At 44.9% G+C, this 14,135-nt stretch overlaps 1 protein-coding gene across 1 annotated transcript; it reads left to right on the forward strand.

Moving 5' to 3' along the window:
• Positions 1-9,376: 9,376 nt before the first annotated feature.
• On the forward strand, positions 9,377-13,829 carry LOC137355898 (probable G-protein coupled receptor 139). Its single transcript, XM_068021512.1, has 2 exons — positions 9,377-9,500; positions 12,928-13,829. The coding sequence occupies exons 1-2, from the start codon at positions 9,377-9,379 to the stop codon at positions 13,827-13,829; spliced, it is 1,026 nt and encodes a 341-aa protein (XP_067877613.1).
• The last annotated feature ends 306 nt before the right edge of the window (positions 13,830-14,135 follow it).

The following is a 14,135-nucleotide window of genomic DNA, read 5'->3' on the forward strand; positions in this document are numbered from 1 at the left end:
TTCACGAGAATGCTCCCAGCGAGTAGGATCTTTAGTTAAGTAGATAGATTGGAGCAGTTGAGAGTATTTCCCTGCAGAAGAGAAGGTTGAACAGAGATTTGATAGAGGTGTTCAAAATCATGAAGACTCCCGACAAAGCAGAAAGGGAAAATACTGTTGCCATCGGTTGAAGCATCGGGAACATGAGTGCACATATTTAAGGTAATTGGCAAAAGAAGCAATGGTGTCATAAGGAAAATCTTATTTCACGCAGTGAGTAGTTCGCACCTGGAAGGCATTACCTGAGAGTGCATTGGCGGCATTTTCAATAGGGGCATTCAAGAGGCATTGGATTTTTATCTGAAAAGGATAAATGTCGAGGGCTATGGGGAGATTTTGGGGAAATTATACTCGGTAACGTGGTCTTTTGGAGAACCAGCACAGAGACAATTATTCAAATAGCCTCCATCTGTCATTCTGTGATGATGTCCCTACAGTAACTGGTTAAAGTTTGGCAGATCAGCTTTTAGCTATGATGCAGAGTCTCGACACATAGAAACTGCAGCAGCTCGACCTTTAGTTCAGTGGGGAGGGTCTCTGTGAGCAAGACCATTTACAGCTCATGATCATACATAGCAGACTGTTATATTATAGACATCAGAACGGGAGGCTGTCAATAAAAAATGTATGTTGGAAGCAGCTAATAATAAAATAAATATATCACTTCTTTCAATTTTGGTATTCTCCTTGTTAAATTAATTGCACCTGTGCATCAGTATCCCTTTCTGTTAAATGGAGATATGAGCTTTTCCAGAACGCTCAGAGTTGTAGAAACAAAGGGCCAATATTAATTTAATATCAGTGCTTTGCTTTTGCCATTCCATTCCTCTGTAAATTAAATGTAAATGATTTGCAAACCTGTGTCTGTGAATCCTATTGCAAGTCTACTGCATTAATGCTTATTTTCCAAGGAATATTTGTCAGTCAAATTTTTCTGACTAAAATGCAGCACCGCACACTTAGCTATAATGAAATTAACTTGCCATTGTTCAAGTTTATTAGTTATTTTTATAATATATTCGGGTAGCTTATTGCACTGTTCCCCTGCATTAACAGTACTCTCGTTATGGATTTGTCTTCAAATTTTGAAAGTGTGTTTCTGCTGCAACATGAAGTTCAATGCACATACTTAATTTGGCTCCGGACAAGACTTCATCTATTAAGGCTACAGATACACTTGGATAGCAATTGCAGAACGTTCATTGGACGTAACCTTAGGCTGGACAAACTGAGGAAGATAAACTTGCAGATTTCTCAGGAGCACTCCCCAGTCGAATATTCTTCGCTGAAAGAAGCAAAGGGCCTGTCCCTCTTTTGGGTCTTGATCCCTCACAACGTGGGGAAGACTGTATCTGTCAGATTGTGATACAATATCTGAATACTCCCATTTTTTCGCGCACCAACACCTTACAAGACTCCTGATTGTAATCATTTTCTGACCACCACGCCACGTGCCAGTCAGCCTCATTCGACTGGCTTTTAATTACAACTTCCATTTGAGATAATGTACCTGGGCAACATGGGTATACGAGCACTCATGTTCTTCAAGGTCACCGACATTTCCTCTTAAGTACTGTCTCTTCTGCACAGAACTTCATGCCTTCTCAAGAGGTGTAATCTGATAGATTTTGCCTGGACTGGCTTCCCAGCCTTAAAAAAGCAAAAGTTTACCTGGAGCTCATAATGCCTCATATAACACAATAACCCAAATGGTCTGGCATGTTGGCCACAGCAGACAACAAACGAATTAAATGTTTAAATTGACACGTTAGCTGATTAACCATACAGTAATAAACCAATACATGCATAACTTAATCAACGTCTAGTTTTGATTGTGACTGATGCGATGCATCCAAATCAGAATGTTTACCCTTTTCTTGATCATTTTATCAATTATATTCCCAGAACTAAATAAAATGTCTTGACGCTTTTTTATTGGATTTAATGAATGGTTTCGGACAGTTTAGTTTCTCCCTACCAGATTTCTCTCTTCTCTACAGCTGCTGAAATTACACCAACTGCTACATTCTGCCCCTACTATCTCAAAACTCTCATGACTTGACTTCCTTCCTTCGAAGCTTGGAGCTTCTCCAGATGCCCTTTAGCATTCCACAGCCCAGAAAATCCGAGCTGTCATGTAACTCACAGTGAATGGAATTGCACCACCCACCCCAACCCGCTCCCCCACCCCACCCTCAGCACACTCTGATCCCCATCATTCTTCACACAGATACAGCTCTGCAATTTTCATGTGGGCACTTTCTTGTACATCAGTCTGAGATGAAACGTTTCAGGTCATAACCACCGTTCCATTCTCTCAGAAGGTCTCTGCTGCGAAGGGATAATGCCAAAAGCCAAACTCACTGAGAATGGAGGGGCTGTGAGCAGGTGAATGGGATCTGGATCCCCTATCAGTTCACTGACTATTGGTTGCTCCTCAGCCCTTGGATCCATTAACCTTTCTCCATCACATTCTTTAACAACTGTCTTCTCTTGGTCAGATTTTCTATGCTTTCCTCCTGCCCTGTTATTCGATTGTAAACATTTACACTTCTACTGGCGGCATCATTTGTTTCTTTCATTGTTCCATTATCCATGCACGATGATCCCTTCTGTCACTGAATCACTCCGGACCAGTATCCATCACAGAGCTTCGGTGCTGTTTTTTTTCCTCCCCTGTACCCCACTTTTCTCTTCTCTACAATTCCTTCAGGATTGCTAATCTCGAATATATTCCAGCTCAAATGAAAGTTTATCGAGCTGAATCGTGAACTCTGTTTCACCCTGTACAGATGCTGCCTAGCTACTGGGTGTTTTCAGATTTTCTGTTTCTATCAGATGTACTGCATCATCAGCAGGTACCTTTTTCTGCAATGCTTCGGGCTGGATATCAACAGATGCGCATGATAGAGGTGGGACAGTAATTTCATGGCATTAACTCAACATTCCGTCCATTTTATCCTTGAAAGGTTTCCCGCCCTGACTGACAGACTTGGATTCTGCTGGGTTATGGAGGATTCAAGACCAGGGCTAAACAAACCATGACTCTGGGTTACTGTGGAGGTATCCAATCCACAACTCCAGAGACCTCGCCATCTCTCACATCTGGGATGTCGATCCCCAAATCCGTGGTTGATCCTCATGCCCACGAGTGTGGTCCAAGTCCGAGGAAAGGGGCGGGGGGGGCACAATGAGAGGGGGAGGAAGGGACAGGAGGAGAGGTGATTGGAAGTGTGTCCGATTCCCAAACCCAGGGAGGAGGTCTTCCTTCCTGCAGCGTGGTCCATGAACGGGGAGGGGGATTGGGTGTCAAGGCAAGTGTGAAGGGATGAGGGTGCAGGAGACAGAGGGAGAGGGAGGGGGATAGGTTCTGGGCCTACCTGATCCCCAGTCCTGTGCCGGCGCCTCATTCCGGCAGCAAGCTCCAAGTTCTGTGAGAGGCAGGGCAGTGGAGGAGGACGGGAAGCGGGAGTGGAATGGGGGAGAGAGAAAAGACATGAAGATGATTGCCCTATCCACAACGCCAGAAGTTGTTTTTGATCCCAATTCTATGGAGGTTCAAGTAGTGTCAGAACCTGCATGGCTCCATTCACCAACTGCAGGGTATTGCAGATTTCCACTGTGTCAAATCCAGGATAATGTGGAGAGGGTTCAAATCCTGGGCAGTGGAGCAGATGGTATCTGATTAGAACATAGACCATAGCACATAGAACAGTGCAGCACAGTACAGGCCCTTCGGCCCATGATGTTGTGTCGACCATTGAATCTACTCTAAGATCAACTACCTACAAACCCTTCATTCGACTATCATCCATGTACCTATCCGTGAGTCACTTAAATGTCCCTAATGTATCTGTTTCCAGTACCACCGCTGGCAGTGCATTCCACACACCCACCACTCTCTGTCTAAATAACCTATTTCTGACATCTCCCCTAAACCTTCCTCCAATCACCTTAAAATTATGCCCCCTGGTGATAGCCCTTTCCGCCCTGGGAAAAAGGTCTCTGGCTATCCACTCTATCTATGCCTCTCATCATCTTGGACCCCTCTATCAAGTCACCTCTCATCCTTCTTCGCTCCAATGAGAAAAGCCCTCGCTCCCTCAACCTTTCTTCGGAAGACATGCCCTCCAGTCCAGGCAGCATCCTGGTAAATCTCCTCTGCACCCTCTCTAAAGCTTCCACATCCTTCCTATAATGAGGCGATCAGAACTGAACACAATATTCCAAGTGTGGTCGAACCAGGGCTTTATAGAGCTGCAGCATAACCTTGCGTCTCTTAAACTCAATCCCCTTGTTAATGAAAACCAACACATCATATGCCTTCTTAACAACTTGGGTGGCTACTTTGAGGGATCTATGGACGTGGACCCCAAGATCCCTCTGTTCCTTCACACTGCCAAGAATCCTGTCTTTAAACCAGTAGTCTGCATTCAAATTCGACCTTCCAAAATGAATCACTTCACACTTTTCCAGATTGAACTCCATCTGCCACTTCTCAGCCCAGCTCTGTATCCTGTCAATGTCCCGTTGCAACCTACAACTACCATCCACACTATCCACAGCTCCAGCAACCTTTGTGTCATCGGAAAACCTACTAACCCAGCCTTCCACTTCCTCATCCAAGTCATTTATAAAAATCGCAAAGAGCAGAGGTCCCAGAACAGATCCCTGCAGAACACCACTGGTCACCTTGATTCTTGACCAGTTAGGATAGTCTGGTCCCGAGGGCGTCCTGGTACCCCCCACACCACGAAGATTTGATCATGAATTCAATTTGTAGGTTCTGATCAGAAATGCCAAACGTCTCTTGATTGTGTATGGCTGAAGGCCACAGTTTTGATTCCTTTAAAAATGAAAGGCCCGAGGCGCTTGAGGTCGCTGTTGACATTTGTTAACGTTATTGACTGAGCTCTGACACGGGGAATGTTGGACCAGTCTCTTATCCTTTTCTCTCTCACAGTTAATTTGGTCGCGATTGTGATCCTGTCCCGGGGCAAGTGTGGCCTTTCCACTTGCACCACTAGCTACCTGGTGGCCATGGCAACGGCGGATGTAGGGCTCATTAGCACTGACATCATACTGAGGCCCATTAGTCATTACTATATCCCAGACTCTTTCCTGGACGTCATCCCTGCCTATAGTGTTCTAATTTCCCTGGTTCGTACAGCAAGAGACTGTTTTGTATGGTTCACCGTCGCTTTCTGCTTCGACCGATTTGAGGCCATTTGTTCTCCCTTCTGGGAGCGGAGAGGATCTGTGGCGTGAACGCCAAGCGTGGACCCCACAAATCGAACCCGAGGATCGAGGTCCAGTCACTTACCTTCTGGGAGCAGATACGAGCGGAGCGGACGTGTGGGGAGAACACCAAGAGTGGAGCCTGTAAATCGAACCCGAAGATCGAGGTCCAATCTCTTACCTTCCAGGAGTGGAACGAAGAGGAGTAGAGAGGATCTGTGGGGAGAACTCCGAGAGTGGAGCTTTAAATCGAACCCGATGATCGAGGTCCAGTCTCTCACCTTCCACGAGCGGAACCGAGAGGAGCAGAGAGTATCTGTGGGGAGAACCCCGAGAGTGGAGCCTTTAAATTGAACCTGAGGATCAAGGTCCAATCTCTTACCTTCTGGGAGCAGAGACGAGCGGAGCGGAGTGGACGTGTGGGGAGAACGCCAAAAGTGGACCCTATAGATCGAACCCGATGATCGAGGTCCAGTCTCTTACCTTCTGGAAGCGGAGATAAAAGGCGTGGAGCAGACATGTGGGGAGAACGCCGAGAGTGGAGCCTGTAAATCGACCCTGAGGGCTGAAGACCATTCTTTTACCTTCGGGCAGAGCAATCCAGGGGTGCCAGAGTTTGAAATAAAATGTCAATGGTGACATCACAGGAAAGCTGCAAGGTGATTGGCTGGTCAGTCACTGCTATCAGGGAATAGCTGTAAATAGCTGGCTTCGTAACTGCGGTAAGAAAGGTCTACAGTTTATTTTCATATATAGTATGTAGTGTTTTTAGGGAGCTCTGTGGTAATGAGGACCAGGGTAATTAATATTGTTTGATATTAAGCATCTTCCAAAAGTTTAATTTAAAGGGTTAATTCATGGCAGGAGTGTGTAAAGCTATGGTGTGCTCCTCGTGCTCGATGGGGAAAGCCGGGAACAATTCCAGTGCCCGGGAGCAGCATGTGTGCAGGAAGTGTCTCCAGCAGTAGCTCCTGGAAGCCCGGATTTCTGAGCTGCAGCGGCGGCTGGGGACACTGTGAGGCTTCTACGAGGCGGAGAGTAATGTGGATAGCACGTATGGAGAGGAGGTCACACCGCAGACTCACACTCCGCAGGCAGGAAGGGAATGGGTGACCACCAGGCAGAACAAGAGGACCAGGCAGGCAGTTCAGGAATTTCCTGTGGCTATTCCACTGCAAATCAGATCTACTGCTTTTCATACAGTTGGGGGGAATCGCCTCTCAGCAGAAAGCAGCAGCAGCCCAGTATGTTGCACCACGGTAGGCTCTGCTGCACACGGGAGTGTAGAAATGCAATAGTTATATGGTTTTCAATTGCAAAGGGAATAGGGGGGCAATTATGTGGCCGGAAATGAGACTCCAGCTTGGTATGTTGCCTCCTTGGTGCTAGGGTCAAGGATACAGGACATTCTGAATGGGGAGGGTGACCAGCCAGTGGTCGTGGCACACATTTGTTCAAAAGACCTGGTTAAAAGATAAAGGATGAGGTCATAAAAGCAAAATATACGGACTTAGGAAGTAAGTTGAAAAGTAGGACGTCAAAGGTACTGATCTCATGATTCCTACCAGTGCCATGTGCTTGTCACAGTAGAAATAGCAGGATATATTGGATGAATACGTGACTGAAGAGATGGTGTAAATGGGAGTGTTTCGACTCCTGTGACAGTGGGACCAGTTCTGGGTGAGGTGGGACGAGTACAAACTGCACGGGTTACACCTTGGCAGGACCAGGACTGATGTCCTCGGTGGAGTATTTTCGAGAGTGGTTGGGGTCGATTTTCACTAAAATGACAGGGGGATGGGAAACCTTTCAGGGTGTCAGAGGAGGGGGGATCAAGGACAAGAACAAAAGACAATAAGGAGAATAAGGAAAGTGAGGCAGAGAAATCAGGGGCGAGAATCAAACAGGGCCACAGTGGAAAATAGTGGGAAGGGGGCAGGTAATGTTTAAAACACAGGCCTTAAGGCTTTCTGCCTTAACACGCATAGCATTCACAATAAAGTGGATTAATTAATCGTGCAAATAAATGTTTACGGGTATGATATAGTCGAGATTTCAGAGACATGGCTGCAGAGTGAGCAGTGATGGGATATGAACATCCAGGGGTGTTCCACAGTTAGGAAGGATAGAGAAAAATTAAAAGGTATTGGGGTTGCATTGCTGGTAAAAGAGGAAATTCACGCAATAGTGGGGCAGGATATTGGCTCTGATTATGTGGAATATGCATGGCTAGAGCGGAGAAGCACTAAGGGGCAAAAGGACATTAATGGCGGTTGCATATAGACCCCAAACTGCAGTGTCGATGCTGGGAATGGCAGTAAACAGTAAATTAGAGATGCATGCGGTAAAGAAACATTTGTAATTACGGGTGTCTTTAACCTGCATATAGATTGGACAAACCAAATTAGTCACAATACCGCAGAGGAGGAATTCATGGCGTGTCTACGGGATGGACTTCTGGACCAATCCATTGAGGAATCAACTAGAGAACAAGTCATCTTAGACTGGGTATTGTGTATTGAGATAGAAATAATTGGCTATCTAGAGACCCTTTGGAGATGAGAGACCATAATATAAGAGAATTATTCATCAAGATGGGGAGTGACATAGTTGATTCTGACATTCGGGTCCTGAATCTTAATAAAGGAAACTACGAAGTTAAGTGGCGCGAGTTGGCTATAGTGGATCGGAAAACATCACTTAAGGGATGACGGTGGAGAGGCAAAAATTCAAAGAGGGCATAGGTGAACTACAACAATTGTTTATTCCTGTCAAGCGCAAAAGTAAAACGGGAAAGGTAGCCAAACCAGGGCTTACAGGGAAAATTAGAGATTGCATTAGATCCATGGAAACGGCATACAAATTCACCAGAAAAAAACAATAAAACTGAAGATTGGGAGCAGTTTAGAATTCAGCAAAGAAATATGAAGGGAATGATTAAGAAGGGGAAAGTAGAGTATGAAAGTAAGCTACAAGGGAACATTAGAAACTGAGTATAAAAGTTTCTACAGGTATGTGAAGAGAAAAGGTTTGGTGAATACAAATGTAGGTCCATAACAGTTTGAAACAGGTGACTTTATTAAGGAGAACAATGAAGTAGCTGATCAACTAAATGCATACTTTGGTTCTGTCTTCACAAAGGAGGACACAAATAACGTACCAGAAATGTTGGAGTACACATTGAGTGCCTGCAGGAAATCGGTACTGGTAGAGAAATATTGTTGGGAAATTGATGCGACTGAAGGCTGATAAATCCCCAGGGCCAGATAATCTACATCCCAGAGTAATTAAGGAAGTGGCCTAGAAATATTGGATGCATTGGTGGTCATATTTCAAGATTCTATAGACTTTGGAGCAGTTCCTACAGATTGGAGGGCAGCTATTGTAACCCCACTATTTCAAAAGGGAGGTGGATGGGAAAGTAGGGAATTATAGACCAGTCAGCTTTACGTCGGTAGTGGGGAAAATTCTAGAGACCATTATCAAAGATTTTATAGCAGAGCACTTGGAGAACAGTGGTAGAATCGGATAGAGTCAGCATCAATTTAAGAAAGGGAAATCATGCTTGACAAACCGACTAGAAATTCTTCGAGGATGTAATTAATAGAGTTAATGAGGGGGAGCCAGTGGATATGGATTATTTGGACTTTCAGAAGAGTTTCGACAAAGTCCCACAAAAGAGGTTAGCGTGGATAGTTAAAGCACATGGGGTTGGGGGTAATGTATTGCGATGGATAGAAATTTGGTTTGCAGACAAAGAGTAGGAATAACTGGTTCTTTTTCCAAAGGGCAGGCATAGACTAGTGAGGTAACACAGGGATCGGTGCTTTGACCCCAACTATTCACAATACATACTAATGATTTAGATGAGGGAACAAAATGTAATATCTCCAATTATGCAGATGACACAAAGATCGGTAGGAGGGTAAGTTGTGAGGAGGATGCAGAGAGGCTTCAGGGTGATTTGGACAAGTTGAGTGAGTGGGCAGATGCATGGCAGATGCAGTATACAGTGGATAAATGTGAGGGTATCCACTTTAGTAGCAAAAACAGGAAGGCAGATTATTATCTGAACGGCTATAAACTGATAGAGGGGAATATGCAACGAGACCAGCGTTTTCTCGTAGCCCAGTCGCCGAAGATAAGCATGCAGGTGCAACAGGTGGTAGAAAGGAAAACGGATTGGGGGAGGGTGTGTTTGCCTTCAAAGCCAGAGGATTCGAGTACAGGAACAGGGATGTCTTGCTGCAATTATACAGGGCCTTGGTGAGGCCACACGTGGAATAATGCGTGCAGATTTGGTCTCCTCATCGGAGGACGGTTGTTCTTGCTGTAGAGAGAGTGCAGCGAAGGTTTACCAGACTGATCTCATCGAAACCTATACAATTCTAACAGTACTTGACAGTGTAGATCCAGGAAGGAATGTTGCCGATGGTGGGGAAGTACACATACAAGGGTTAATAGTCTCAGGATATGGGGTAAACCTTTCAGGACTGAGAGGCGGAAAAGTTGCTTCGATAAGAGAGTGGTGAGCCTGTGGAATTCGCTACAACAGAAAGCTGTTGAGGTCAAAACATTGTATATTTCAAGAAGGAGTTAGATATAGCTCTTTGGGCAAAAGTGATCAAAGGATATGGGGGGAAAGCAGGAACTGGTTATTCAGTTTGATGATCAGCCATGATCATAATGAATGGCGGAGCAGGCTCGATGGGCCCAATGGACTACTCCTGCTCCTATTTTCTATGTTTCTAGGTTTCTATGTTACCAAAAGCTGAAAGCTCATTATAGCACAAAGAGAAATGCAGCTGTGATTTTAGCAATAACCTGCATTCCCTTTTGACCTCCACCCATCACAGCACTTCGGCGTTGATTTTGTTCCTCCTCTCTCTGCCACTTTACTTCTCTATAAATCCTTCAGGATTGTTAATCTCGAAAATCTTCCAGTTTAGATGAAAGGTTATCGAATAAAACGTTAACTCTGTTTAGAAACATAAAACCACAGAAAATAGGAGCAGGAGTAGCCTCTTCGGCCCTTGAAGACTGCTCCGCCATTCATTATGATCATGGTTTATAATCCAACTCAATAGCCTGTTCCGGCTTTCGCCCTATACCCTTTGACCCCTTTAGACCCAAGAGCTATATCTTACTCCTTTTTGAAAACATTCAATATGTTGGCCTCAACTGCTTTCTGAAGTAGCGAATTCCACAGACACACCACTCTCTGGGTGAAGAAATTTCTCCACATCTCAGTCCTGAAAGCTTTACCCCGTATCCTTAGGCCCCTAGTTCTCGACTCCTCCACCATCGGGAACATCCTTCCTGCATCTCCCCTGTCAAGTCGTGTTCCACTTGTATAGGTTTCCATGAGATCCCCCTCACTCTTCTGAACTCCAGTGAATATAATCCTAACCGACTCAATCTTTCCTCATATGTCAGTCCCGCCATCCCAGGAATCAGTCTGGTAAACCTCCGCTGCAATCCCTCTAGAACAAGAACATCCTTCCTCAGATTGGGAGACCAAAACTGCACACAGTATTAGAATTAGAATTAGAATTAGAATATTACAGCGCAGTACAGGCCCTTCAGCCCTCGATGTTGCGCCGATCATCTGACCTACACTATTCCATTTACATCCATATGTCTATCCAATGACCACTTAAATGCCCTTAAAGTTGGCGAGTCTACTACTGTTGCAGGCAGGACGTTCCACGCCCCTACTACTCTCTGCGTAAAGAAACTACCTCTGACATCTGTCCTATATCTTTCACCCCTCAACTTAAAGCTATGTCCCCTCGTGTTTGCCATCCTCATCCGAGGAAAAAGACTCTCACTATCCACCCTATCTAACCCTCTGATTATCTTGTATGTCTCTATTAAGTCACCTCTCCTCCTCCTTCTCTCTAACGAAAACAACCCCAAGTCCCTCAGCCTTTCCTCGTAAGACCTTCCTTCCATACCAGGCAACATCCTAGTACTAGGTGTGGCCTCACCAAAGCCCTGTATCATTGCAGCAAGGCATCCCTGCTTCTGTACCCGAACCCTCTCGCTATGAAGGCCAACATACCATTTGCCTATTTTACCTCCTGTTGCACCTGCATGCTTACCTTCAGCGACTGGTGTACGAGAACACCCATGTCTCGCTGCATATTCCCCTCTCTCTGTTTATAGCCATTCAGATAATAATAGGCCTTCCTGTGTCTGCTACCAAAGTGGAAAACCTCACATTTATCCACATTATACTGCATCTGCCATGCATTAGCCCACTCACTCAATTTGTCCAAATCACCCTGAAGCCTCCCTGCATCCTCCTCACAACTTACCCTCCCAGCCAGTTTTGTCTTATCTGCCAATCTGGAGATATTACATTTAGCTCCCTCATCTATACCATGAATATACTTGTGAATAGCTGGGGTCCGAGCACCAATCCCTGTGGTGCCCCACTAGTCACTGCCTGACATTTGGAAAAAGAGCCATTTATCCTTATACTTTGTTTCCTGTCGGCCAACCAATTTTCTATCCATCGCAATAGACTACTCCCAATCCCATACACTTCAGTTTTACATGCTAATCTCTTATGTAGGACTTTGTCGAAATCCTTCTGAAAGTTCAAATGAACTAGATCCACTGGCTCTCTCTGATCAACTCTACTAGTTGCATCCTCGAAGAATTCTCGTAAATTTGTCAAGCATGATTTCCCTTTTGTAAAGGCATGCTGACTCTGTCTGATTCTCCCACTGTTCTCCAAGTGTTCCAATATAAAATATTTGTTAATAGGCTCTAGAATTTTCCCCACTACCGACGTCTGGATGACTGGTCTGTTGTTCCCTGTTCTCTCTCTACCTTCCTTTTTAAATAGTGGGGTTACATTAGCTACCCTCCAATCTGTAGGAACTGTTTCAGAGTCTATAGATTATTGAAAGATGACCACCAATGCGTACACTATTTCAAGGGCCACTTCATTAAGTACTCTGGGATGCATACCATCAGGCCCTGGGGATTTCTTGGCATTCAATCCCATCAATTTCCCCAACACCATTTCTCTACTAATACTCCTTCTACAGATGCTGCCATACCTACTGCGTGTTTTTAGCATTTTCCTTTTTTTCTCCAATGCTCAGGCGTGGATATTAACAGTCCTGACAGTCTAATTCCAGGCCCCATAAGGAAGGTTTTTCTGCTGCTAATCAAATGGACGTGGAAGGTGTGTCCATCCTGCTAGGTTCCATTCACCAACAGTGGGGGGATGCAGATTTCGAGATGTCAATTAAGGACAAGATGGAAATGGTTCCAGTACTGGGCAGGGGAGCGGTGGATATCTGATACGGACCAGAATGGGAGGACCCTCTCCAGAAGGCATCCTATTATCCCTCACACCACCAAGGCTGGAGGGGGAGTGTTTTATCATGAATTCCATTTTTGCATTCTCATGAGGTGGTGTAAGAAGTCTCTTGGGAATGTTTGCCTGAAGGCCCCCGTCCCGATTCATTTAAAGCAGGAAAGTTCGAGACTGGTGTAGTCATGGTTGAGATTCTTCAACCTCTGATCCGATCCCAAATGACCCGTTTTCTACCAAAATCCTGATGTGACGAAGCTCAGACTCGGAGAATGTTTGATCAGTAATTTCCTGTCGCTTTCCCTTCTCTCTCACAGTTAATTTCGCGGCGATTGCGATCCTGTCCAGGGGAAAGTGTGGCCTGTCGACATGCACCACTCGCTACCTGGTGGCCATGGCAACGGCGGATTTATTGCTCATTATCACGATGGTCATACTGAGACAAATCAATCGTTATTATTTCCGCGGCTCTTTCCTGGACATCACTCCGGTCTGCAGTGTTAACTTTACCCTGGCTCACACAGCAAGAGACTGTTCTGTCTGGTTCACCATCACTTTCTCATTTGACCGATTTGTGGCCATTTGTTGCCAAAAGCTGAAAACTAAATATTGCACCGAGAAAACCGCAGCTGTGATTTTAGCAATAACCAGCATTCTGCTCTGTTTAAAAAATATTCCTTTCTACTTTGTATTTGAACCGATATTGATAGTCTCCAATGTACCGCTGTTCTGTTTTCCAAAGTCAAGCTTTTACAGTGAGCCCGGATGGGTGGGATTTCACTGGTGTGATAAGGTTTTAACCCCATTGCTTCCATTCACTTTAGTTCTGTTGGTCAACTCACTAACAGTGAGACACATTATAGTGGCCAGTCGAGTCCGTAAGGTATTGAGGGGTCAGAGCAAGGGAGAAAATCGCAGTGACCCAGAGATGGAGAGCAGAAGGAAGACTGTGATTTTACTCTTCACCATATCTGGCAGCTTCATACTTCTCTGGTTGACAGATGTCATGCAATTCTTTAGCTATCGCATTGCAGGAGCAAATCCCGATTATTACAATGATTCTGCATTGATATTTCGACACGTTGCAACCATGCTTCAGAATTTAAATAGCTGCACAAATGCATTTATTTATATGGCGACCCAGTCCAAGTTCAGAGAGCAGTTCATGGTCGCTGTGAAATATCCGGTTGTATCAATTATTCAATTCATGATTAAATAAAAATGTAGAGAGCGGCCCAGAGGTGGGTGCCAGTGTTCTTGAACTTTATATTTATCCCCATAATTGTCAAGGAAAAGAGGTGATCTCTGGAAGATGTAAACTGTCCAGTAGGTTAGTCACAGCTCTGTCTGCAGGCGAGGAGAAGAAGGGAAAAAAAACTCACTTCCACCGTCCACCACCACTGGTTTGATTTGTAGCTCCCAACATCTGCTTAAAAATAAATAAACGTGTGTAAATGAAAACAAAATGCTGCAGATGCTGACGATCACATTGTGTGAATTGATTATCTATTTTATGTATTTTTGG

The sequence above is a fragment of the Heterodontus francisci genome, chromosome 44 (assembly GCF_036365525.1).
Source record: "Heterodontus francisci isolate sHetFra1 chromosome 44, sHetFra1.hap1, whole genome shotgun sequence".
Classification (NCBI taxonomy): domain Eukaryota; kingdom Metazoa; phylum Chordata; class Chondrichthyes; order Heterodontiformes; family Heterodontidae; genus Heterodontus; species Heterodontus francisci.